The sequence below is a fragment of the Homalodisca vitripennis genome, chromosome X (genome assembly GCF_021130785.1).
Source record: "Homalodisca vitripennis isolate AUS2020 chromosome X, UT_GWSS_2.1, whole genome shotgun sequence".
NCBI lineage: Eukaryota > Metazoa > Arthropoda > Insecta > Hemiptera > Cicadellidae > Homalodisca > Homalodisca vitripennis.
Window position 1 is genome coordinate 113,626,816 of NC_060215.1, and position 27,498 is coordinate 113,654,313.

General features: G+C 32.6%; 1 protein-coding gene across 1 annotated transcript in view; it reads left to right on the forward strand.

Annotated features, from left to right (window-relative positions):
* The window catches only part of LOC124369572 (unconventional myosin-Ib-like), a 94,791-nt gene that overhangs the window by 15,240 nt on the left and 52,053 nt on the right, over positions 1-27,498 (forward strand). The window contains 4 exon segments of the mRNA XM_046827600.1: positions 2,093-2,257; positions 2,259-2,310; positions 4,573-4,619; positions 8,278-8,447. Of these exon segments, the coding sequence (XP_046683556.1) occupies positions 2,093-2,257; positions 2,259-2,310; positions 4,573-4,619; positions 8,278-8,447 (434 nt within the window).

Here is a 27,498-nt window from a genome sequence, read left to right on the forward strand (position 1 = left end):
TTAATTTATACATTTTGGGTTGTTGATAAATACCAATTTTATATTTGTATATCGTACAGTTCAGTACAAATTTCCATAGTGTGATAATATCTAACTCTCTTATTAAAAAAATTATTAACCCTCAAATCCAGTTGAGAAGACTAATAATATATTTACATTTGAATAATCAACAATTATTTCATGTTTGGTAAATTGAAAATTACCCATAGAAGTTGAAGATGAAGCTTATTAGTTTATCCATTATGATTTTAATTGCATTTGTTGTGTACGATACAGTACTTTATAGTTCAGGGTACTAATAATGCTATATTTCTAAAAACATCTTAAAATATGAACCATTGAATAGTTGTAGATCAATCCTCGTATTTAAGGGGATTCCCTACTGAAAAATGACCAATTTTGACAAAAATTGAAATACAAATTTTTTTCTTGTTTGATGGTTTGTTTATAAGGAATTAGAAAAACACAACATATGGCATAATATCTCTTTTTATCGTTGTGAAAAAAAAATATTTGAAGCGGATTATGAACCTACTTTTGAGGCAGTCAGCCAGAAGCAGACTGTAGCCGTTATGCCTCTGATGGAACATTCAGTAATAATTATTGAACTTTGCTACTTACTACTCAATATCGATGTGTATATAGTTATGTTACACTCTTTACCCTCTTTTTCCTCTTTGAAATAGGCAGAAACAACAAATTAAGTTTTTTTATGTACATTATGTTGATGTCATTTGTCAGCTTGATTGTTTTGTTTTTTTACAAATGTTCTTAGTTTGGACTAGTTTTGCGATTATAGAAGTTATTCAGTATTGCAGTAGAGTTTTAAATTGTGAAAGTAAAGACAAATAAAAGACAATCTCAAAGAAACAAAGAGAAAGCTGACAGAAGGGGGAGTGAAAATGTAGACCTATATCTGGCCCTAGCCAGTGAGAAGAGTGATGTGACAAATGTTTGTAGTGGTGTAGATAGCTTAATTAGGTCTAGTGTAAGTGATTTGTTGTCATGAAAAAAAAACAGTGTGAGGATCAAGGTAGGTCTTCTAAACCTACAGGTTTTGCTTAGTACGATAGTTCTTTAAGTAAATATTGAAAAAAAAACAAAAATAAAGAATGTTTTCATAACAATGTAGAGGTCAAGCTAGTGGTTACTAAAGGTTTCGCCCATACTTTAAATTTAGTTTGCTCAGGTTACAGGAACAAAAATCTATTTCAGATATCGGATTGACTATCAACCAAGGAATCAAACAGCCAGTGTTTGATGTAAATCGTAGAGCTGTAAAAGCATTTTCTTCCGTGGATAAGATAAAGAGCATAGAGATTTAAAAATGTTTTGCTGCTATGAACATGAAGCAATACCATTTTTTTTCAACAAATATGTGATTAGAGATTCTTACGGATATAAGTCACGTTGTAGCTCAAAAAGGGTTCGTAAGTGCTATGGGGACTTGAATGATGACAATACAGTTCTTGAAATCACAGTGAGCTTTGACGGAACATCGCAGAAGAGAGGATTTACCTCTATATATGAAATAGGATGTTGTATTGAAGTTATTACTGGGCTTGTAATTGATTTTGAAAGTATCTCCAAGTACTGTAAGCATTGCCAGCTATGAAGCTATAGAAAGCTAAAACTAAATGTAATGTGGTAACTTTTGATGCATGGTTTGAAGCTCATAGGCCGTTGTGCCAGTACAAATATTTTGGATCTTCTCTTGCTATGACGATAACCGCAGCTGAAAGACTTTGAGCCCACTCGGACTCTTTAGGTTTCTGGTACACTACACTAGTGTCAGAGGGCGACGCAAAAAAACCTGAATGATCTTGTTGATCCATATAAAAGTGGTGAAAATAGAGAAAGTTGAATATCTCAACCATGTAGCCAAAAGGCTCGCAAATCCAATTTAAACAATATGCAGAGACTAGATGTGTGTACCAATTCTGTGAACAATCCAAATTAGCAAACCAAACTCGTACTTTGAAGAGAATTTCATGTACATAACTATATTGCCCTCTACAGTTGTCCTTAAATGTAGTTAAACACTTTTATAGGTCTAGATGTATGGGAGTGAAAATATTTAGAAATTAATTAGTGTGGTGTTTTTTACAGATTTGCTGTGGCCGGTTCGGCTTACCGTTGGCTGAGGGATTGCAACCAGGACCAGTGCGTAGTAGTGTCTGGAGAGAGTGGGTCCGGGAAAACAGAGGCAGCCAGGATGGTCCTTCACTTCATCACTGTTACTCCGGTAACCCTCCTCTGCTGACGACGTTATCAGAGAGCGACTGCTGCAGTCTGCCCCTCTTCTTGAAGGTACACTATTTACTATTAAGATATGAATGGCTCGATGTACACTTTGATGATAAACCTGTATAAATTTTTGTTGTTGTCTAATCAAATACTATTATGTATTGTACACAGAAGAGGTGTATACATGTATTTTATTGTAATATTATGATGGTTAGATTATGAGTTATTGGTACCATTAAATTTTTCAGAATAATTTGCTATGAAGTAGGACTTATTCTAAGATTAGATACCCCAATAAGTAATAACTTGGCTGAAAAGTCAAAAATAAAACAATAATAGAAAGTAATTTAATCCAACATGTCAATAAAATAGGACATATTTTTATTCAATATATATCATTTTTTTAAATAACAACAGATAAAAAGCAAATACACTTGAATGCAATAAATGCTAAATAAAAACTGTGTACCCTCTTAAATTGTTGTTTAACAACTATTCCAAAATTATATACGATTTTTCTGAACTCTTAATGATTAATTTAGTCCTGTTATTTGAAATAGGCCTTCAAAACAAACATATTTAAATATTCAATGTATAAAATCGTTTTAAAAAGTTGGCCTCTATGGTAAGTGCCTAAACGTTTACTGAAATTATATTTGACGATACTTACATTCCAGACATGGCTTTTTTGCTTAGCAAATATTTTTTTCAAACCTTGTGATTTTATATATTTATGCATGTATTGTACATAATATGTGAAGTTTCTCATTTGGATTTGCTCTCTAATGTGTGAAGAAGAATCCTATTGATAAAATGTATTTCACTCAAAATGCTTACCTTTAACCCTGGATCTAGCAGTTGAATCCCTATAATGGCAGGCACTATTTCGCTAGGTGCGCACACCTTCATTCAATGTTTATTGTTGAAGTAACACAACACAAAAATTCCACTTTCTACAAAATGTTTAATTTTTTTTGGTAATAGTAAAATGTTGTGTTTTTACAAAAATGATATATCCACATTCTAGCATTTTTAGATATTTTCTGTATACTTATTATATTTTGAGACCTTTTCTTTATTGTAGAGCATAAAATTTCTGAAAATAAATATATATTTTTGTGTATATATGTTTTTTTATATGTAACAATGTTTGTTGCAAATGCTAAAAATTTTTTTAAAGTGTCAAGAAACACAAGTAGTAAAAATCACAATATTCTGTCAGAAAATGCTTCAAATGAAGTAAATTTATTATAATAATAAGTCATTATCTAGTGTTACATAAATAAAACAATAATGAAATAAACGGTATTTGTAATATAGGTGTAGGGCTAGATATAACGATTTTTATATCACAATTTAGCCTAAAGACCTGTGAATGTCACTAAATTATTGTACAATAAATGAATCACAATTAAAACCATTGTTCACGGTATAGTTTATACATACAAGCTTGGAATTCATAAATAAATGTTTACAATACACAATGAGTAATGCCAGTACATCAATGTGGCAGCTATCATCCTCTCGAAATTATAAAGTTTGGTTTGATCACAAAATAAACACTTATAATTGACTTATTCCTTGAAGATATCTATACCGCTTGATGACAAATTTCATAAGAAAAATTTTGATGTAGTTTGATACTAAAACAACTCTAATAATATTACGAGAAACAACAAAATACTAGCGACTAGTGAAAATAGTCGTCTAACATTACATAAATGTATCAAACAATGGTTCTGTCAAAGGTTTTCTTCGCAATATCTACCAAAAAATAGGTGTTTGAAGCAGATGAACTTGTTGAGAAAGAAATTCTGAACGCAGTAATGTAGCCAAACTCATTCCTAAACGAAATTCCTGCTGCAAAAGTATAGAGAAAAAGTCCCGTTTTTTCACGTCCTTTTGAAGTGCTCAACCAGACATGGCAAACCAACATTATTATTGCAACTTTATAATTTCTGTGCATGCTTCTTATGCATTATTATTCAATAAACTATATATAAAATTAATTTGTGAAACATCCCGATTAATTTGGTACAATATTTGTTCTACTTAAGTTTCATTTTCTATAGCAAAAAGTTTGATTAAATAGATAACAGCAAAATAGACTAGTGACTAGTTAAATGTGACTAATCACATTGTAGAAAGTCTTTTAGCGACTTGTCACTTGTCATCTAACAGATGGAGGGTTAACTAAAGGTTGGTCAAAATTTATCAGTCACTGATCCACAGTCAGTCTAATATTTATGAATAGTAGTACTGTATAGGTTTTATGTAATTAGATTTCACTTTATGTAAACCTAATATGTTTTTCAATTTTTACAGCTTTTGGAAATGCCAAAACTTATAGAAATGACAACTCTTCAAGATTTGTAAGTTCCATTTTGTTCTTTTAATATATGTAGTAGTTTAATTCGTCTTGATAGTCTGCATCCTCTTTGATGATTGATCGATTCTGATTTTAAATTCTGGGATCGTAGTTAGTGGGGGTGATATTGAAATACCATTGATTCTTACGAATTTTAGACTTCAATCCCTACTATTTTACAACCCGTGCCAAAACAATGTACACAATATTAATCAATGTTTGGAGTGAGTAGTCTCCAGTGGTTAGCATCTAATGCTTAATTCTAGCTCGTTCTAAGCAACCAATTGATTAACCCTTTGACCACTGTAGATTGTGCAGTAGCCGGTCGTGCCAGTGCCACTGAGTTTTTCTTGGCCGAACCTGCATATAGCGTGGTGACAGCTGATTTACGTTTGTTTCATTTACCTGTGATAACTATATATACTGTATATAACTTTTTTCTTTTCTTAATTATTTTGTTGTGCATTTTAAATTACACGCCTAAAACATCATTGAAAGGTTATTGGCCTATTTTTATCAGAATATAAAAAAGCCAGTTTATTTACAGTTGTTTTACTATATGACAATTTTAGAATACAATCCTAGAAGTACATTTTAGTTCATGGTATTCTGAAAAACATGGAACAACATATAAAGCGACGTCACAATCTCACACATTTAGCCGGATTCACATCTCGTTTTCTCTCGCCTGTGCTGCAAAAGAGATATCTCGTTGGGTTTACTTTTTTTGGTCGGTGGGATAAAGCTTTGGAAGTGTCGTTGAGCAAATAAATCAATAAATAATTTAATAAATAAATCATCTACATCTGCATCGTCTTCTGAAAGATCATCATAAATTCCCAATTCAGAACTTGGTATGTCCAATATACTGTCAATTTCACTATCATTGTCAATATTGTAATCCATTGCCGTGACTAAAATAATAATAACTATGCATAGAACAAATATTGTATATAAATATGTAGGTTATATTTTGTAAATGGGGCGAAAACAACAGTTCTAATGACAAAGAAATTGCTGCTGCTCCACCCACTCAAGTTTTTTCCACTTCTCCTCCCAAAAACACGCACCTCTCCCTCCTACCTACCCCCCCCCCCCAACCATGTAAGATGTAGCTTCGACTCCTGGCGAGTTAGAACACACAGCAGACAGCTGATTAGCGTAGAAAGATAGCATACGTGACTTTGTTGGAGCGCCGATAGCGCGGTGTGAGAATACTCATTGGTAGCAATGGTGGCAATTGCTCTGCTTGAAAGTATATTCATCTACAGCGGTTAAAGGGTTAAACAGGTGCTGGATTGGATCCGGGAAGCAACAGCTAGAGGAGAGTGTGCCTATTCAGCTTCCTTGTGAGCATTTAATCCTCTTCATCGTCAAAAACGTGTCGTTTAGATATTTTCCTGTGTTATGGAATACACCACTGCATACTAGAACATGAATGTTTTTTAAAACAATCTATTCACCCCATAATTTCCTAAAATTGAAGGTAATTTTTATCATTTGATCAAACTATTTTTCAATCTTTTCTGTTGAGCGAATTAAATTAAACTAACTTTCAGGAACAACGGTTAGAATTTTGATTGGGGTCACTAACTATAGGTGATATTCCTTATACAGAGATACCAAGTAGACGTACAGCTCCCTCAAAGTAAGATTTAATTCCATAAATTATGTTTCTACTTCTACTCCGTTTCTTAGCATCTTGAAGATTTCTTGATCATGGAGTACTCACATAACTTTCATTGCTATCACACACAACCTGGCTGTTAATGGTGCTTAACTCCTTTTTGCTTACATATTCATTGCTATGAAACTGAGGATTCTTAATTTCTTTATGAGTACAAGATAACAGTCCTGATAAATGGGCATACCGAAATATTGTCGTAGATTTTGCTTTATTTACTTCCTGCACTGATGAGGGAAAATCGATCCAATGAAAGTCCTGTCAATTATTTATTCATAAAATTATATATTTTATTCATTATATATTTTACTTTTGTTAATTTTGTATTTATTACATTTCACAGTTTGCATCTAGTACTTCTGTGGACACCAATGTTTTCAGCAATATCTGACAGAAATCTGAGATACAGCAGGAAGATTTTCATTTGTTTCCATAGTGAAGAGTATCAAAACTTTCATCTGTTTAATTTAAACACTCTGCCGCTAAAAATGCTTGTAATGTCAAATATTAACAACTCTTTACACGTTTTATTTTGTGACGCTGTTGCAAACCCATATTGCATACACTAAATCTGCCTCTGTTTAGAATATTCTATGTGTTTCAATACCAATTCAAGTCTTTGAGTGCCAAGTACACCATGTTGTGTGAACAAGCGCCCTGTGCCAAAAATACTGATATGCATGCTTTACAGTTTGTTTTCAATTACTAGAATGTTATTAACGTTCATAAATTGTAAAATTACCCTCTGACGGTTTCTTACTTTGGATCATTACAACATGTTCATCAACATAGTGACATTATCAGTCATCCATGCATTAGCATTTCGTTATGTTTTAAAATAAAAATAAGAACAAAAATTACACAAAAATAACAAAAACATTACAAAGAAACTATAAGACTAAAAATCGCTATGGCCACACGTTTGCATGAATGCTTTACAGCAGATTTCAAATAAACGTGGCAATCGTATTTTAGTGATTCTTTGTATTGTAGTGTCTTTTTAAAAGTTTTTATGTAATAGTGTTGTGTGTTTTTATATTAAATATAACAAAACATTATACATACCTGATAATATCACTGTGTTGACGAAACGTGTTGTAACATCACAAAGATAAGGAACTGTCAGAAGGTGAATGTTCAGCTTATTAGTGTTTGTTGGCACTTGTACTAAACCAGCCAACATAAATAGGTATATTGCATAACTATTTTCAGTTTAATTGTTTTCAGGTGCAGTTGAATTAGACCAACCTTTTTTGTCAGTGTGCACATAATATGACACATATGTGTCTAATGTGTATATTATGTGTCTAATATTATTAGACACATAAAACCATGTTTTGTATCTGTCTATCTCTATCAATGTGAATGGAATATCATAATGATTGCTGATTATTTTAGTGTGAATCAATTCTATTCATTATTCCTGTTTAAATTAAATTAAATTTATACTTAGAACAGTAGTGAAGTTGGGCAGGTAATTAAAAATGTGTTTATAAAATAATATTTAATAAATTGATGTTTTTATGAATTAATCAAATGTGATTAAAGATTGTTTAAAATTTCATACAAGAAAACTGATGGTAATTTGTTATTCCAGAGTATTTAATACTTATAAAATTCTCATTTGTAATCAAATATTGAAGGTTATCTCTATTGACAATGTTTTATATATTGTCCATCCATTTTCAAAGTTAACTTGTCACACAGAACTAAAGGCAGGTGATCATGTTATTTAATCTCATTTTGACTTTTACTTAAAGTAAAATGACCCAGTATTTTATTCCTATGTGTAATATAAACTGGTTGAATAAATATAATATTTTGTTTTCGTTTTAGAATAATATGTGTTGATTCAAATGGGTGCCATATAAGTTAATAGATTATACTTAGCAATTTCCTGGAAAATTACCAGTTACAATAATTTCAAGAAACAAAGATGATGCATTAATTAAGTTTCCCTCTTTGTATTGTTTTCTAGGGCAAGTACATGGATATTGAGTTTGATTACAAAGGAGACCCTTTAGGAGGAACCATTACAAATTGTAAGTTTAGTTTTTACTATTTAATTTTAAATCCACAGTTGATTCAGAAGCAAAGATATGCCTTTTTAACTGTGTTAGGATCAGCTGATATTATGTCACTCTTAAAGTAGAATAGCATCGAGGACCAGCCAATGATATAGTGACAGCACATACTTTTCTGTTCCTGACTGGCCGTTGCTATATTGCTGGTTTGGTATTTTTAGTTTTCCACTATTGAGAATGTATCACTGAAATTGTATGGTAGTTAAATTCACCACTTACAACAACTACGCAATGCAATTTTGTCTTTGTTTGCATTGAATATATTTATAAATAGATGTCAAACAACAATATTAATCATCCTGTCATTGACAAAGTGTACATAGTGTAACTTTGTTCACTTTTGTACATAACATAAATAGTAGTTAAGAGCAATTTAGAATGATCTTCAATTCCATGTAGCTGATTCTATACATCTGAACAAACACAAGAAGGTCATTTATTTTTTTCTTTCTTTTATCTATACAGATTTCAAACTAAAATTTGCATATAATAAAAAATAAATTTTTTAGGTTTTTTGCATATGTGTCATGATTTGTTAATTTTTGAAAGGATTATAGCTGTTTATCTTTATTGGGCTTCCAGTTATGTATTTTTACAAATGCTTGCTAATAGGCCTATGGAGTTTTGGGGCATATCTCCGAAATGGTGTTATGTAATTTTTATACATAATCATTTTTTGGCTCTGATCTCAAAAGAGTTAAACAATACCACCAAAAAGCCAATGAGATTTTATTGTAGAATATCTAAAAGTATTTAAAAAATATTAGGAAGGACCAGAAGGATCGTAAAACAAGGATTTATGAATTTCTTTATTGTAATGTCTGAATTGATACATTACTATCGTAGATGCTACAGTGTACATCATTATCATTTTTTTTTATCTCTTAGGACAATAAGCTTATAAATACATTTAATCCTATAAGGACCTTAGCGCTGCTTCCGGAGTGAAAGGATATTGAGGATGGGTAAAGTTAGGGGGTTGGGGCCGCCTCCTATCGGGATCCATGAGGAAGAATTAGGGCACCAATCTCAGAGTCATGTCCACCAGGAAGAAAGGGAGGCCAGCTCTGAACTAGCCTCTCCAGTCAAAGCAGGCAGGAATGGCACAACACCCTTTTTGAGGCTAGCAAGAACCTCTGATACTTTAGGGAACGAACCCCACCATATAAAACCACACCTGTGGTATGTGGTTGTGTGGTGTGCCAACAGTCATGTCCTGCAGTAGAGTAGACCTATCGAATGACCCTTGCACCCCAGAAACTCAACACTTGCAGTTAGTGATGTGCTGCTCCTGGACATCCATAAGATTGCCCAGATTTAAGTGACACATCGGATTTTGCTGTGCTTAGCCAGAAGTGATCCCTGCTGGGTGACATCATTATCATACATGCTGCAGTACACATCATTATATGCTGAGTTTTATCTATGCTTCTATTATTTACAATAGAAAATAATTTTAAATTTGCTTGAAGAAGCCATTAAATAAGAAGGATTGCTTTGCATTTAATGAAGTTTTGTCATAGTACACCTAAATTTGAGAAGATTTATATTTAGATTGATCGATGAGGATTTTCCTATAGCTTTCTGTGACTTTTTTACTCCTGTATCTCTTTATTATAATCAATTCAATAAGCAGACAAGTTTGGAGAAAGGCTGAGGAGCCGATGGGTCTGTATTTGGAAATATTTTATGGATCACCTTATTTTTGGTTTATCTTAACAGTCTTCAGTTTGTGATGAAGAAGTACCTTCTACCATAGATTAGTAAATTATTTTCACTAGAGTTATAGGTAATATATTAAAGCTATTTTTATACAGTAGTATAAAGCTGTTACAATTTTTCTTTCATCACAAAATATGCAACAACACCATAACATAAGCAATTAAATATTGTTGTATAGAAAATGTAACATATTTTACATCAATCACTATATTATAATTTGTTACAATTAATTGCTGTTTGACAACTTTCAAATTGTCAACCATTTTTGAATTTTGTTAAGTTACTAAAAATTTAGAAATTCTCTTATTTTTTGGCATTGTTTTTTAGTTTTTTACAAACAAAATTGATAACAAGAAGCTAAATAATTAGAAACAAATCAAGAAACTCTCTTAATCTGTTTTATTGTTTTGTTTTCATATTGATAATTAATTTATTCAGTATAGACCTACACAGTTGCTTGTGTGTGTGGAAATGTGATTTTGATCAAATTCGATGTTAGCTTCCAACTTAATAATAGACAAAACCTCGCTAAGCATTTCATCTATTAATTTTTATGTCTATATTAAAATGTAGCAAATAAAATATAACCATATATAAAAAGGTTTTGTTTAAACCATAGGTTTTAATAATACAGTAATTATAACTTTTGGTAGTTTCATACACTGCAACAATTCCCATACACAGCAATGTGTAACACTGAGGGTATAAGGTTTTATTGTATGTATCTTACAAATGAACCTGGACAATAATACCAAAATCTACTGTCATTTCAGGAACAAACGTAGCTACTAAGAGGGTAAAAATGTTAAACCATTTTACTGTTTTGTTGCTTAATATAATGTTAAATTTTAAACATAATCAAACTGTTAATTTTTAAATTTGATGATTTAGCTGATTTAAAATACAGCCAACCTTTTTGTTAAATGCTGCAGATTTATTGGAAAAAAGTAAGTAATTAATTTGATACTTCTACTAACTCCTTAATTGAGAAAAATATTTTAACTTGTCTAGCTATCTATCTTGATATGAGTCGTCCAATTCCAAAACCGGCTAGTTGTGTCAAATGTAATTTTTGGCAAAATGAGAAAAACTAATATTTTAATACTCTGTACAATATTATATTATGTGAATACTTTAAAATGATGATAAGTGTCCAAAGATTTCAAAAATGCAAGTTATTAGTCAATAAATTGTAATATAATCAAGATATTGTCAATTTCAATTTGCAACAAGCCAGTTTTGTAACAGTTTTTATTAATTAGCTAGTTTTGGAAATGGCCGCTTCGCAACTAGCTAGTTTTGGCAAAGTAAGAGCAACTAGCCACTTTTGGAATTGAAAATAAATGCGTACATTAATAGGACAGGAAATTTCTGAACAAAGGCCAATTTTATTATTTTTTATGACTTTATTATACAATACAAGTTAACACGGTCTATACAAACTTGTCAAATTGAAATGACATTTTTAAAATGAATTTTAAAAAAGCTAAAAATAAAAAATGAAATGGTCATTTTTCTTACAACAATCAAGAGGAATGCCTATACATCTCATTATTTTATCTAAAACAAAAATTCTTGGGCAATTAGAACTATTGAAGATAAATTCAGACATTCTGACCATAAAACAGAATAGACCTAGGTTATACAAAACTTTTACAATATTTTCATACAAAAAATTAAGTCCATCAAAGTCCATGTGTTAAAATTCTTGGCTGTACACATCAAACTCTTGCATTCATTTCGTCCATTGGCTCATTATTTTCTTCCTCATTTTCTAATACATGAGTAACTTCATTTGAATGAAAAAAACCTGCTGGAAATACTTTAGCTCTTCATTTTTTCGACCACTCCTTACCATAGTGTTTAGTCTAGCAATTTCGAAATACTCGTCACTTTATCTTTTTTCACTGGGATTCCTACAGGCAGAACCATTGGTTCAATGCTGGAGATATTAAGCCCTGGTTTATTAAATAGACCGAGGCTTCATAAGGTCACTTCTATAAAACATTTCCCCACGAACCAAAGCATTGTTTGTTTTACTACGTGAAATTATAAATCTCTTCGTTTTAGAGAAAGGAAAATGGCCAGGACGTTGTTTGCTTTAAAGACTTCAGTGCAGCTGGCTTTCCAGTTGTAGCAGAAAAAAACCTTTTCCTAACTGGAAAACTGTTAAGCTACTTCATGGAAAGCATCTGATGTAGTCGAAAGGGCTAATAATGCATTCCAGTTTTCGAAATTTCTTTTCCAGGCGGGCCGAAAATCCTATCTGCAGGTAAAAAATGAATGGCCCGTAACCGGAAAAAAATTACGGTTATTTTCTTTCTTTATGTTGCGTGGAAGATCTTGAACAAGGGTTTTGCATAACATTCCAATTAAGATAGAGTTTTTATTTTGGCCAGCTGCACCATCTGCATAGAGTTTCTATTTCTTTTAATATTTTCTAAGTTTGTATTAGTCAACCGATGATACAAAGCAGACGCGCAATTTGATTTGAGCCACGATTATCTTCGGATTCATCCCAAGTATACACAAAAGTGTTTTGCTTATTTTGAGAATCTGTTGAGGAACCTTCGCAAATCGTGAAGTTATACTGATAACAGTTGTTTCGAGTAATAGTTACTCTGATCTGGCAGTTTTGGCAAGGGTAGTTTCTTTCTGACAGTCGAAGGAAAAGTTTTTTCACTCCATCCTTAGTGGTTCTAAGGTTTTCATAAAAATTACTTGCTCTCAGCTTATGCACCCTAAGCTCAGTCATCAAGTTAATTTTATCGTTACCTTGTGCACTTTTTATCTGATCCTTCAACTGCAAACAAGTGGAACAGACGTCTGTAGCAGGAGTCTTAAAACTTATATTGTACTCTCCGTTAAAAATTTTCCTGAAATATTCATATTTAAACCTTACGATCATCAGGTGCACTAGCATTGTAGGCTAACCATAACTTCTTCACGGTCAGGTCACTTGATAGGTAATTTCTATTACAACCTTTTTCCCTGCAGTAATGAGATTCAAGGGGTTCTAAGGACTCAATGAAATGTTTTAACCGAGCCATGTCTGTCAGAATACTTAGTTGTAAATCGATCCCCACCTCGCCTTTCCCTAGGGCTTTCAGAAGTTAAACAGATTGCGCCTGCTAATAAGCTGCACTCGATGTTTCGATATTCCTAGTATGTCTAAAAACGTCCATTTTTTGGCAAACCTGCACGTCATGGTGTTCACTTTCCACTCTAAATCTAGGGACAAAATATCTGTTTGTACATACCCGTTTGACAAAATGTTCGGCAAGACCAGGATTATTGTTACCTTTACGATGACTAGGCCCAGGCCTGGTTGGCGTTTCATTGCTAATGTATTTCAACAGGAAATGCATCCTGTGTTATTTTATCACAAGAAGCATAGAAGGCCTGATGAAACTTTCGTACGTCTTGCATGTTCAAAGTGTCACATTTAAACACAGATTTCTTCTTTTCATCATGATTGCACCTTTTAAGAGTAGGCAGTTTTCTTAGAGACATGTCTTTGTCTCTTCTTAACATTTTTTCTTCCACTTAGTATGATCTCTTACCTTTTTAAACGGCTTTCCTTCCCACACACACTTTTAATCACTCCATCCCTTCTTACTTCATCTTCCAAAATTATATTGTACTCATTTTCACAAATTAAAATTAAATCAAAACTGTTACCAAGCAAGGAATAACCTACAAACCAAATTGCAACACTTTTCAATGATCTCAAGCCAAGATAAATAATACAGGCACAGAGTGAAAGTCAGTGTAGCCAACTGAAGAAATTAATGAACTTTTGAAAAAACATTGGTGTTACTATAAAAAGTGTAATAGATATTGTTGTATTAAGAATTTTTGAAAAGCTTACCAGATGAGTCAGTGCACATTTTCTGCTACAACTAGCTAGTTTTGTAACTGACCCTTATAAAGGTGCCATATTGAAAAGCCAGGAACTAGCCAGTTTGAAACTGCTTATGGCATTTGCAACTGGGCAGTTTTGGAAAAGTTTTCAAATGCAATTAGACCGGTTTGAATCTGTATCCAGTTTTCACATTGAATTTTAAAATGGGAATGACCTTACTTTTGCCACTTGAAAACTATTTGGACATGCGCAATTCAGTCTAATGAACATGTTTCAATAACAATCAAATCTTTTTAAATTTTTGTCAATTAGCCGGTTTTGGAATTGGAATCCTCATATAATGTTCTTTGAGATTTGAAAGAAATGCAAACTAAAACCAATAGATTTTTTCTTGTTATAAAATTTTATATTTTGTGTATGGTTGTGTGCTCAAACTAGAATTATTTATCAAATCTGTACACTGACATGTATACATTACTGTGGCTTATAGTATTCAGGGTGAATTGTTAGTGTCGAAACATTTTTTGGGTGATACTATTCAGTATTATAGACCAAAATAGTATTATAGACCAAAATATGAAAATAAAAAATCCCTATCCCATCTATCTTTTAACTACAAACAATTTCGCTATTTTGTTAAAAAATCATGTTTTGTTTCAATAAAACTCAATTTCCTCCTCCATTATTTTAAATGTTTTTTTTTAATTCTGAATCCATTTTCGAAATCTACACAAAATTTTACATCGGGAATAATGGAGATAAACTGTCTTGAAAATAAGTTTGATACAAACAAATTGCTAATAAATCGAATTCTTAAGTTTTTTGGCAAGACCATTAAAAAGATATTAGACCCGAGGAATTAAATGAAGTTAATTCTGAAGAGGAGGCCCAATACCACAAAAAACTTGCCCATTTTGTGGGCTTTAAAATGACATAATGCAACGTTACTTTTATTTTCATCTTCTACTGGTTATTAAAGAATCAGTATTGGAAAACAAGGTTCTACTTAAAATATCACGGTGCCAAATAACCAGTCAAAATTTGTGTTTAATTCAATAATAAAATAATAAATCAAACATAGGATAAACACATAAAGAACAGTTACAAAAAAGAATAATCATAAAAGTAAGTAATCTACAAATTGTTTTCAAATTGCATGCCTCCCCCCAAACAAAGAAGTCCATAGGAGATAGGTCAGGAGATCTGGCATATGTTGGCTTAGATGAACGAGTTCTATATTTAGTTCAAGAATATTAGAAGAAGTTTGGGGGACTATGAAACAGGAAGTTTACTTAACCACCCCCCCCCCCCCCCACCCCCCCCCCCCCCCACCCCCCCCCCCCCCCACCCCCCCCCCCCCCCACCCCCCCCCCCCCCCACCCCCCCCCCCCCCCACACTCTCTAAAAAATTGCGGTGGCGGGACAGCGATGACATGCGTGGTGATTCGCGCGGCGCGGTTCTGACTACCCGTACTCACACTCTTAGTCGCTCTCTAAAAATTCTGTCCCAGATTCGGTCTCACACGGTTTGTCCCAGAACCGGTCTCGGGTGCTCTGTCCCAGCAACGGCCAAAGTATACTACTTATGGCTATCCAATATTGTCATAACAATGACCTAGTTGTGAACGAGAAGAAGACAAAACAGCTCATTCTAGGGAGGTGTAGAAAAAAAACTCCAAGGCTACCAGAGACCGATGACACCACCTTTACCAAGTACCTTGGGGTAACAGTTGACCAAGACCTTTCTTGGACACCACACATCAACAACCTCTGCAAAAAGCTAAGCACCAGACTGTATGTAATACGACGAATAAAAAATATAGGAAACACCATGACCACGAGGATTGCATACTTCTCCCTGTTTGAATCCTATATCCGCTATGGGATAGCAGCTTGGGGAGGGACAACTTCTGGCAACCTGCAACGCATACTTCTGAAAACAAAAAAAAGCCATACGGAATACTGGGTAATCTCCAACCACGAGAGTCTTGCAGGGATGCTTTCAAGCACCTCAAAATCTTAACAGTCATAGGCCTGTACATCCTGGAAACAGTAACGTATGTCCACATCAAGACTCCAGGCATAGCAGAAAGGGGTGAGCAATTCCATCACTACAACACCAGACGGGCCACTGACTACTGCCTTCCTGTGCACCGACTCCGCAGCACTGAACATAAGCCAAGTTACATCGGCGCCAAAATGTGGAACTGTTTGCCAGAGATGCTGAAAAAAGTGGATCAACAACAATTCGCTCGTCACTTGAAGACCTGGCTTCTCAATCGACCCTTCTACAGCATTGAAGAATTCATGAGCTGGCAAACTCAACCAGACTTTTGAAAAATTACTCAGAATTGTACTTGCTCCTCAGTAATATTGTATGACACTATACTTATCTTGACGATAACGTAATAAAGATATTTTTGATTTGATTTGATTTGAACAATCATGACCTACATTTCATTTTTGCACTAACTTTGACAAAAAAGACTTCAAAATTACACTGTTTTTCACATAAAATGGAAAGATAGATATATAGATTATACTGCAGAAACAACATTTGTCAGAAACATCCAAAATTAAAATACAAAGTTTTACAAAATAAGACACCAATTGATTGTTTTACTGAAATATAACATTGCCGATATTTCAATTATGTAACTGGTTAGAAAAAGTCCAAAAATATAGTATTATACCTTGATTCACATTGTTTTCTAGGGTTAATACATATTTATATGTATAGTAAATTTTCTTTTGCTTAATTTTAATACATAAACTTAGGAATTTGATTCCATATTAATGTTTAAACAAATATTTACGCTGGTATTGATTGGTGTTTTGGTACCAACGTCAGCCATCATGAGATGGTACCATGATAAGTGGTTAATAGGTTTAAGGTTTATATAATCAGCATTCAAACACATTTTTTTTACTAAGTAAGAATATTGGTAATGAGTACTGTAACAAAGTATGTACCAATTATTATTACCAGAAAATTGAGCGATCTGGTCAGTAACAGTCCTAATGTGCTTAGACCCATTACAATGTATTTAAAGTACCATAACAGATTAAGAAGATAATATACCTCAACTCCAAATATTTGTTTTACAAAATCCCAAGCAATACTGTTTATGATACAGAAAAAAAGAACACCTAATGTCGTGCGTGGGTTTGACGTAGTGTAAAGAGTTAATAATCCTATTCCAATCAGGTACAATATGGTATTGTCTTCAGAAATATGTTCCAATGCCTTTTTCATCATCATGTTGTGCTTCTTCTGCTTTTCTCCAATATTCTGAAAAAAGAAATTTTAATTTTACCAATGTTTAGTATTTATATAAATAATAAAGGTTGTGTCAGCTATACACACCACATCAGTACAAAAGAATATCATAATAACCTTGGCTGCAGATGATGGATTGCCTAAATTGTGTTGTAATTTTTTTATTCATAAAATATACAGTTCGTATACAGTAAAATAGTGAATAAAATATCTACACGGACTTGTGTTTAAAATGTCAATAACATAATAACAAACATTATAACAAGTAATATATATACAATCAAGTCAAATTTTGTTGGAAACACCAAATACAATAAAAAAAATTATTAAAAAAGGATGGAAATTGTGAAAATGAAAAAAAGGGAGAAGAAATTAAATTCAAATAAGAGTCGCATATTTATTTATTTAAATTATAGTCAAGATCTTCAAAAGATGCTAAATGCAAATCTAAAAAACCTAGATAAAACCAAATAAAAATTTTTTACCATTTTGCTACTTCGGCCCGGATTCTGGTCCCTTTTTACACTGTGTGAATAGCTTGGGACAAGAATCCGTTTTCTTATCAGGCATTACATAATATGAATGTAAGTGCCAGAAAAGCTTCTAAAATTAATCGTACTATACAAAAGTAGGGTCTATTTCGCTGTAACTATTCAAGTGGCGAGCAAACAGTGCAATGCGCATGTGCGCCGACTCCCATCATGCCTTGTCTACAAAATGTTTATTGTGCAAATTGAAGACTTTTAAAACAATTAATCAACCGGCCAACTGTGAAATACAACCAGTAACCAGGTTATTGAGAGCAAGGAACGTTTCAGCAGTAGATAGTAGGACATTCATAGACAGATAAGTGAAGTGTACGGCGCTATGTGATGAGTGATTCCAAAGTGTGGAAGTGGGTGAGAGCTTTCAAAGATGGATGGGAAAATCAGTGATTTACCATGTCATCATTAGCATTGGAATTTCCGACCATAAGTAAAACGACATTGCACAAAATTATCTCTGAACATTTGAAATTTCGCAAATTGTGCTCATGTTGGGTTACCAGGCTGCTTACTGAAGAACACAAAATGAGAAGAATGTATTATGTTCTTGAGTTTTTGGTCCGATATCATTAGGAAGGTGATACACTTTTAGAGAACATTGTCACAGGTGACAAGATATGGGTTTCTCTCATAACCTCCGAAATGAAATGCCAGTCAATGGAATGGCAGCACACAACGTCACTGGTTGAATTCAAGGCCAAACAAACAATCTCAATACAATACAATACAATACAATACAAATTCACTTTATACATAATTTGTACATAACATGTAACAAACATAAAATGGCGTCAGTTTATAATATACCATACATTACTAACCATGGTATCATAAGATAATACAAGGTGCATAATGCCTACTCAATCTACAAAATTTTTTATTCTAGGCCCATGAAAAATCGGTCATTATAACAGTTATCATTATGTACAAGATTACTTTGTGTATTTTTACATTTCAGTCCTTAAGGGCTACTAACTAAAGACAAAAAACTCATCAAATGAATAAAGTGGTCTACTAATCAAATACTGCTTTAGCTGATTTTTAAAGTTTTGAAAATTGTCAATTGCTAAAATATCTTTAGGTAAATTATTGTAAAATCTAATGCCTGCAACTATTGGTTTTTTCCTTGTGAACTGCAAATTAATCTGTGGAGCTGCCAATTGATTACGGTGTCTAGTTTAAATAGTTATGGAAGGTGCCTAATCTAGGTAAGCTGTAATTACTTTCCTTACTTCTAATATCGTGTCCATAATGTAAAGCCCATAAATAGTTAAAATACCTAAATCCGAAAATATTTTGTTTCACTGACTCCTGTCTCTGTAAATTTAACATAACCCTCATAGCCTTTTTTTGTAACAGCAAAATACTTTGCAAATTAGCATTACTGGTTGCTCCGTACAAAGCAACACCAAAAGAAATATGCGAGTGAATATGTGAGTAATAAACCATTTTTAAAGTTTCCAGATTACAATATTTTGAAATTGATTTTAATGCGTAAAGACCAGAAGATATTTTCCTTTGAATTACCTGTATGTGACCATCCCAATTAAGCATTCATCCAATGTCAAACCTAGAAATTTAATTTTATCTACTCTTTCTATTTGTGTGTTTCTGAACTTCAATTTTTGGCTGTGGACTGAGTTTATTTTGTGTGTACAAAATGAACATATATTTAGTTTTATCTGCATTAAGTGACAAATTTTTTTCACAAAAATAATTATATATTGATGTCATATTTTGGTTTGCTATATTTTCTATTTCGTTTTAGAGATTTATGAGATATAACTAGGTTACAGTCATCTGCATACAAACACATCTTACTATTTAAATTTAATACAGTATTCGGTAAAACCTTTAATATAGCACAGAAATAATAAGGGGCCAAGTATAGAGCCTTGAGGGACTCCATATTTAATTATTTTCATTTTTGATTTAACAGAGGTTAGTTGCCCATTCTGAATATGAAGGAAGTTCAACGTATTGTTTTCTCTCTTTAAGATAGGAAATAAACCAGTTCAACGGCACACCCACAATTCCTAAATGTTCTAATGTTCTAATAAGAGTATTATGGCAGACTCCTGTCAAATATGCTTTGCTGAGGTCCATAAATATACCGAAAGCAACGATTACCCGAGTCCACAGAATCCAGAACTGACTCCACAAACTCAATTCCAGCAGTGATGACAGATCTACCCGACCTAAACCCATGCTGCTCCTCCTCAAATAACCCATTAGTTTCTAAGAATTCCCACTAACCTAATATGCATTACACGCTCAAATATATTTTGGAGAAGGTTGGCAGTATTGACAATGGACGATAATTAGTAGGATCAGTTGTACTAACCTTTCTTAAAAACTGTTTTTAATTTTAGAAATTTTCAGTTTTTTTGGAAATATTCCACTCACAAAAGAAGAGTTAATAACATGCATCAGTGGTTTTAATCAATAGATATTTTGCATTTTTTATAATAGGCATAGGGACATCGTCATACCCCGCAGAGAATTTATTTTTAAAAGAGATATGACTTTATCAAGTTCGATTTTTCGCTTAAAGGCTTTATACGAAGCTGTTTTGATGGGTGGATTTTTGAGTATTTAAATTATTACTATTAATGGTTAACACAGATAGGGAAAATTTTGAACTATACTGTCATCTACAACATTTATGAAGTGACTATTAAAATATTTCACAAACTTTGTATGGATCGGAGCTCATTTGGCCATCTGCAATCAATCTAATGTCATTGTTTTCTTTCTATTTTAGGTTTTTATTTCTTTATTTATTATTTTCCAAGTAGATTATGCAGACATTATCAGAATTCATGATTTTATTATTTATAAATTCCTTTTTTGCATCAATGGCATTTAAAATGATATCTTTTTTTTTTCTTTCATTAAGTAATTCTTTTGTAGCTCTATCTTTTGTTAACCTAACAGTCCCCTGACTTAATGCAATTAATTCTTCCTTTTTCTTTTTTAAGTTCATAGTTTATCCAATTGTCCCTTATTAATGTTATCAACCCTGGATTTTACTAATGGAAAACACACAAATTAAAATAATATATAAATATGCCGTAAAAAGTGTCATATTTATGTTCTACTGGAGCATTGTACAGATCTAGCCATGTTTCTGAAGCTAATTTTTTAACAAATAAATCATTATTTTCTTTTGTAAATTTTCGTTTTAGTTGTGAAATTGGCTGGTTTTCTTTTTTATTAGATAAGCTATTTCTAACAGCTGAGCATCATGATCAGATAGCTCCGTGACCAGACCAGAAACCGAAAGTTGTGACTTATCAATATTAGTAATAATATTATCTATACCACTTTTCAGAACCAATTGTAACCCTTGTAGGAAAATTGACAAGATATTGTATGTTGTGTTGAATTAAAGTAATTCTTCAATCTCTATTATGGGCTGAATTCTCCTTTAAAAACATCTATATTTATGTCCCCTGCCAGAATTATATTTTCATATTTAGTAAGTAAACATACCTAGAGCAATGTCAAGCTTATTCAAGAACACATTATCATACATTATGCCAGGAGTTCTGTATAATCCCAACTATAAATTATTGACAAATTGCCTAGTTTACCATCTACTGCACAACACTCAAATTCTTTTTCACTTATTAATTCTGTAATTTTTGGAATATTAACAGTTTTTAATTGTGTACTACTTTTTGCTGTTTAATAAGTATCATATAACTCCTCCCTCCTCCAAAAGTTTTGCGACAGAAAAATGACTTTATTGCGTAGTTTGTTTACTGTTGCATTTATTACTTCAAAATCTTGCAATTTATGTTCCGAGAGAATAACAATATCTGGATTAATTTCTTCAAGTATTAGTTCCAAAGCAAGTTTACGGGAGCTGAAATGTTGAATATTTTGGTGGAGGATTGATATTTTAGATTTATTTTGAACTTTAGTTTTTATTTTAGAGAGAGAGGAGGAGTTATTCACATGGAGGTGAGTTTTTTTAGTTGAGGCAAGAGTTGGTATGAATTGTCCAAAAAATCTGATTGCTGTTGCTGAGGACTGACATCCCCGGATTGAGGTCTCCGTAGGGAAAGACGTAGAAGGTGGAAGTCTCTGGGTGTATGGTGTCGATATCAGAGGTAGGCCCCTACATCATATGCTGCACCAGGATTCAGCTGGATGACAGGAGAGGACTCTCGTAGGCAAATAATTATCAATGCCTTGTTGAAGAGTGTTTTGTTCATCTGTGGGAGCTGAGCTGCTTCTTTTAGATAACATACTTGCAATCTTCCTGGCAACTTCTGCTTTCCCTCGTCTATTTAGATGGAGCCCATGAGTCGTGAACAGATGTCTAGCAACAGATGAAGAGGAAGTAGGTTTTAATCCTGAATTTTTTCATTGCATTCATTTCTAGTTCTGAGTTAATTGTAGATATCTTTACGTCCAGGATGAGAAACATCATGCCTCATAGGAATAGTGCCTAATATTAAATTAGTGTGCTGGGTTTTATTCATGAGACTAATCATATCTTTAACGAGGCTGTTTACTTCTGTATTTTCCACACTATTGGTCCCTGCCAGAACCCTGCACGTTACTTTCTTAAAAGCCAGCCCCTGGCCTCACAAACGAACAAACATTGTAAGTTGTTCTTTGTTCAATAAGATGTCCTAAGTCACGGCCATGGCTGTCCGATAGAATGATTACATTCGGTCTGTTGGATTTACTGTTATGTTTTGGGCAAAGTCCTCAGGTGAATGATTATATTTACTTTGTTTTTTTTGTTTTGCTTTTGGGAAAAATTTTTCTGTCTAATAACAAGTTTCATCCTTATCCTGAGGGTCAATGGTTGCAAGCTGACCATAGCGGTTTTCTGAGAAAAAGTCTGAACTAATAATATTAGGAGTTAAAGTCAAATGTGATGTTGTCCCTGATTGGTGATGCTTCACAATTGGTTAGCCTTAAGGGTGGAAAACAATTGAAGCATTTTTTATTGAGATCTCTCTGCTTATTTATTTTCTATTTCTGTGTTTTTTTAGGTCTTGTTGAAGAAGTTCAATGATACATTGAAGCTCTTTATTTTCTGCTTTAAATTTGCACAGCTCTTCTTCTCAAAAATTTTTGTGTGAAAATCTTCATTGTTTATCGGATATTGTACTCTACTATGGGTTTCATCAAACTGCGCTAAAAGATTGTTTTTTTCAATTAGGGATTGTTCAAGTGAGATACATTTATCAGTCAGGGCATCGATCTGGTACTTTAGGTCCAAATAAGAAGGAGTATTCACTGCTGCATCAGTTTTAACCATTTCCCGTATTAAAAGGTTTTTTGAAATAGTTTTTTTATTGGTGTGGATTTGCTGTTTTTTGTGTGATGCAGGTGTTTATTTGATAGGAAGTTGAGTTTGTTTATTTTTCGTGGTAGGAGTAATATATACTATTCCAGCTTTGTTTGTTTTATTAAGTTTGGTTTCCCAAGCTTTATCAATGTCTATCAAGGCTTTGCTTATAGTCTTTTTTGTGTTTATCTGTCACTGCTTCAAGAGTAAAACTTCATTTTGTATTCTTGGAAATGACAAAGATCACCCTTATTGAGGTGTGCAACTTCATTAGTGGCAAAAAATTTTACTTTATATTTAACAACGGTTTTGTATGATTCTGTATCAATTTCAATAACTTTTGCAGGCCAGTGAGGAAAAACCTTTAACTTTGCCAAAAACCAAGTCATTCACAGCAAAAGAAATGTTAATAGGCATTTTACTTCTTTTTTTTTACAACTAAGTTAATAAATCAAAGTCAATAATTATAACATTGTGAACTTTACAAGTTCCCTAATAACTTGTAGTAAGCAGTGTAGTTAGCTATAGCAAAAGCCTATATGGTTTGAAATGATAGCAACATTAATAATGGGTATAGTATAATAGGGATTGACCTGAACTATGTTCAGATGTTCAAACAGCTCAGTCAAGTGTTAGACAACAAGAATCATCTGGATGCAACCAATGTCAAATGTAGTGTACCTTTTCCTGTCAAGCAACAGTCTTTATTACAGATAAAAATATTTTTATATAGTGTCCAACTTGTGTTTGTTGAATAGATTGTTTAATTTAAGCATTCAAACTAATTATGTTGATTTTTAGAAATGATGCCTTTATTAGTGTTTCAATCAATATTCAGCTATGTCAAAAACATGTGCTTTTTTGCTAAACTTGAAGTAAGTACTTTTTAATATTTAAATTAAAAAGCTTATTTATAGATAAAAATAATGTTCTTTGGATCAAATTGTAGATAATACTCATCACAACATTCCGAAATACACCAAAGTATGGAAAGGTTATTAATAACATAAAAACATGTTTAGAAAAAGATCACTACTTATTAGCCACTATCCACTGTCATTGTTAACACCTCTTACTACTCAACAAGCATGGTTATGACGACCGTGTTTTGTGATAGACATGGATTATTGTTAGCGGGGTTTATGGAACGAGGAAGAACAATAAATGCAGCCGCTTATTGCAATGCTCTAACTAAACTTTGGCATTCAATACAGAATAATTGACGTGGCCTATTAACATCTGGAGTTCTCTAATGCATCACATGACAACGTCAAGAGTCCATTCTGCCAACCAAACCGAAAATCTCATCAGATCATTTGGTTGGGAATAGATAAACCACGTTCTGTACAGACCAGATTTGTCGCTGAGTGACTTTCACTTGTTTCACTACCTAAAGGAGTTTTTCAGTGGTAGGCACTTCAACAATGATGACAAGGTGATAGAAGAAGTTAAAGATTGGTTATCCTCACAGGCAGCAAACTTCTATGACATCAGCGTTCAAAAGTTTGTAGAACATTATGATAAATGTTTAAACAAAAATGGAAACTATGTTGAAAATAAAGAAAAATGTCATGAATCAAATAAAACAAGCTTTTTTTAAATCTCTTGTTATTTACTTTTGTATAAGAAATCTGACCTTACTTCCGGGATAACCCTCGTATATAACTATAAAAAGGAAATTTTAACCTACCTCCATAGCACTGTTTCTAGGTATTATACTGCTTTGAGGCATTATATTCTACTTGTGAATCAATGACGTTGTGCCGTCAGCTGTTTGCTACTGTCTTCTCTTTTCTTATATTGTGGTTTCAGTTTGTTGATATTTAGCAAATTAAAATGGATAGTAGTAATATCAAATGTGTTTTCATGTATATAAAATGTATATATAATAATTATGTCATGTTAATAATAATAAGTCTTTATTGTTTATAAATAATGCTCTACTGAAAAATACTGAAAATTTATTTTTTTACTAAATAAAAAATACATAGTTATAAAGACTTGGATTATAGATATTAATATTCCAGAATGTTATGAATAAAATTATCAATCAGACATCCAAGACGATATAAAATACTTTTTTGATTAGTAAGCTCCAAATGAATATTCAGTAAAATTTATTACTAAATTTTTTAACTATTAAATATTATCTGGTTTGTCTAAAATAAAATCATAGTTCTAAATAAAAATAATGGATTTATTTTAAAGTGGCAAATTAAATATTTCAATGCTTTAGAATTTCATCACTCTCTATTTTCCACAAAATTTTAAAAACCGTTCAGTAATATTAAAAAGGTCCTTTGGCAAGAAATTAAAATTTTCAGTCAAATATATCAAACTAAAAATCAGAGCTCTTTTCTGAAATAAAATAATAAAGTTTTCAAATTAAAATCAAATACCACTTGGAAATAACTAAAATAAAAAAGTTCAATTCTAACCAAGTTCAATCAAAATTCAAAAATAAAAAATAAAACTTCTCTTTCCACTAGTTGTACCTTAACTTTCAAGTCTTTGCAATTCAGATACAACTCTCCTAATAGTCCGGTCAATTTAGCCAAAAAATAGGGGTAACTTTGCATTAATTCCCAGAAAGCTGAAAATTTGCATAGATGTTAGGGACACCATTGTTATGAAATTGTGAAAAGTCCCCATCAATCCCATGTCTGCAAAATTTTTTATTCAAGGTCAAATTTCACAAAAATAGGTTTTTTTGAACTTTTCAGCGAAACGGTTAGGTTTATGAAAACATATGTCAAACAAAAATTGTAGATCATCCAATTATCTACAAAAATGCTCCTTATACTTTTTTTCATAACACTAACCATTTTTGAGAAAAAACAATTACAAACTTTCTTACACTGTATTGTCCATAATAAGCACGACCAAGCTGCCTATGATACCATTGGGCGTGTAATATAAGTAAAACTATAAGTCTGCGTGACTAATACATTCATATTGACTGATAATTCTGAGAATATGATATTAAAAAAAACGGAGTACCTAATTTTAAGGGACCATGTGCCCTTTGAACAACATCTGCCTGCCATTCCATTGTTCGAGTGCCCGTTCCATCTAGACCTGCTTTTCTGAGGTCGCACCTAAATCACCGTTAGTCTCTAAAATTTCTTCGTAGTGAAAAAAATGTAGTTATTTCAAATATTCTCTGCTAAAGTTTGTGCTGTATTCACTTTTTGTTGAAAATATGTCGCAATAGTGTTTTATTTGCACTAAACTTTTATCTTCAAGTGAATGTGTTATTGTTGATCGCAGTATGAAGACGTTACTTAACGGGAGTATTCAAGGGAGGAATCAAAATTCTGATTACTTGAAGAATGTAAATTCAGCGACAAATCATGTGCAGTGTCACAAACAATACAATAGAAAGAGTACAATTGCAGCAGCAAAACAGCAACATGAAGAGGAATAAGCTAGTACCTCTCAAAAGTCCTCCTCGTACTAGAGCACATGTAAGTGAGTCATATTTTTCTTTTAAAAATTGTTGTTTATTTTGCGCCGACAAGTTGAGTGAGGAATACAAAAAGAAACAAGCACAGAAATCTCGTCGTAAAATCTGTAACGTTATAACTCATTCATTTAAAGACTCAGTTATGAAAGCAGCTCAGTCTCGTTCTGATGACACCGCAAAAACTATTGTTGCTCGCATCGGGTTTGAACACGATTTAGTTGCTGCTGAAGCTAAAGTACCATAATGATTGCTTTGTATCATTTTTTAAGCCGACCACTGGAGGCTAAGTCGGCCGTCCTCAAGATGAAGCATTGTATCTCACCATGGGGGAAATACTTTCATATATTGAAAGAGGTGATGACTGCCAGTTTACGTTAGAAGAATTAGAAAATATATGTAAAAACGTAAGTGCTGATAATAGAAAAATTAATTACGATTGAAGTTAAATTATGGTAATAGAGTCATTATTACTCAGAAATTAAGACAATTAACATTGTATGTTTTCTTGTTAATTATCATGATATTATCAATCAAGCTTGGAGTGAAAAAACATAAAGGCAAAGAAGAGCAATTGAAGGTCCTATCAACTGCGCCAGTAATTATTCGGGAAGATAATCAATCGGTTCAATCATATACAGTTTTTGCATGCGATTTTATGACTGTCTGTGATACAACATCAGTAATGTTTCGAAGGGGTAAAACAACAATTTTTTAATTGTTTGAAAAAGAAACTTTTATTACATGTGTAGCCTACAAGCTTTCAAAGATATCAACTCTTCACCAGAAACTCGCTTTCTTCTGTCTTTATATGGAGCTCCAAAATTTACTTCCATAGACAAATTACGTTACTTATCTTTTGCAAAACAAACACGTAATAAAAACGTGTGCAATTAGCCATCCTTCCTCCAACCGCGGCTTCCGCT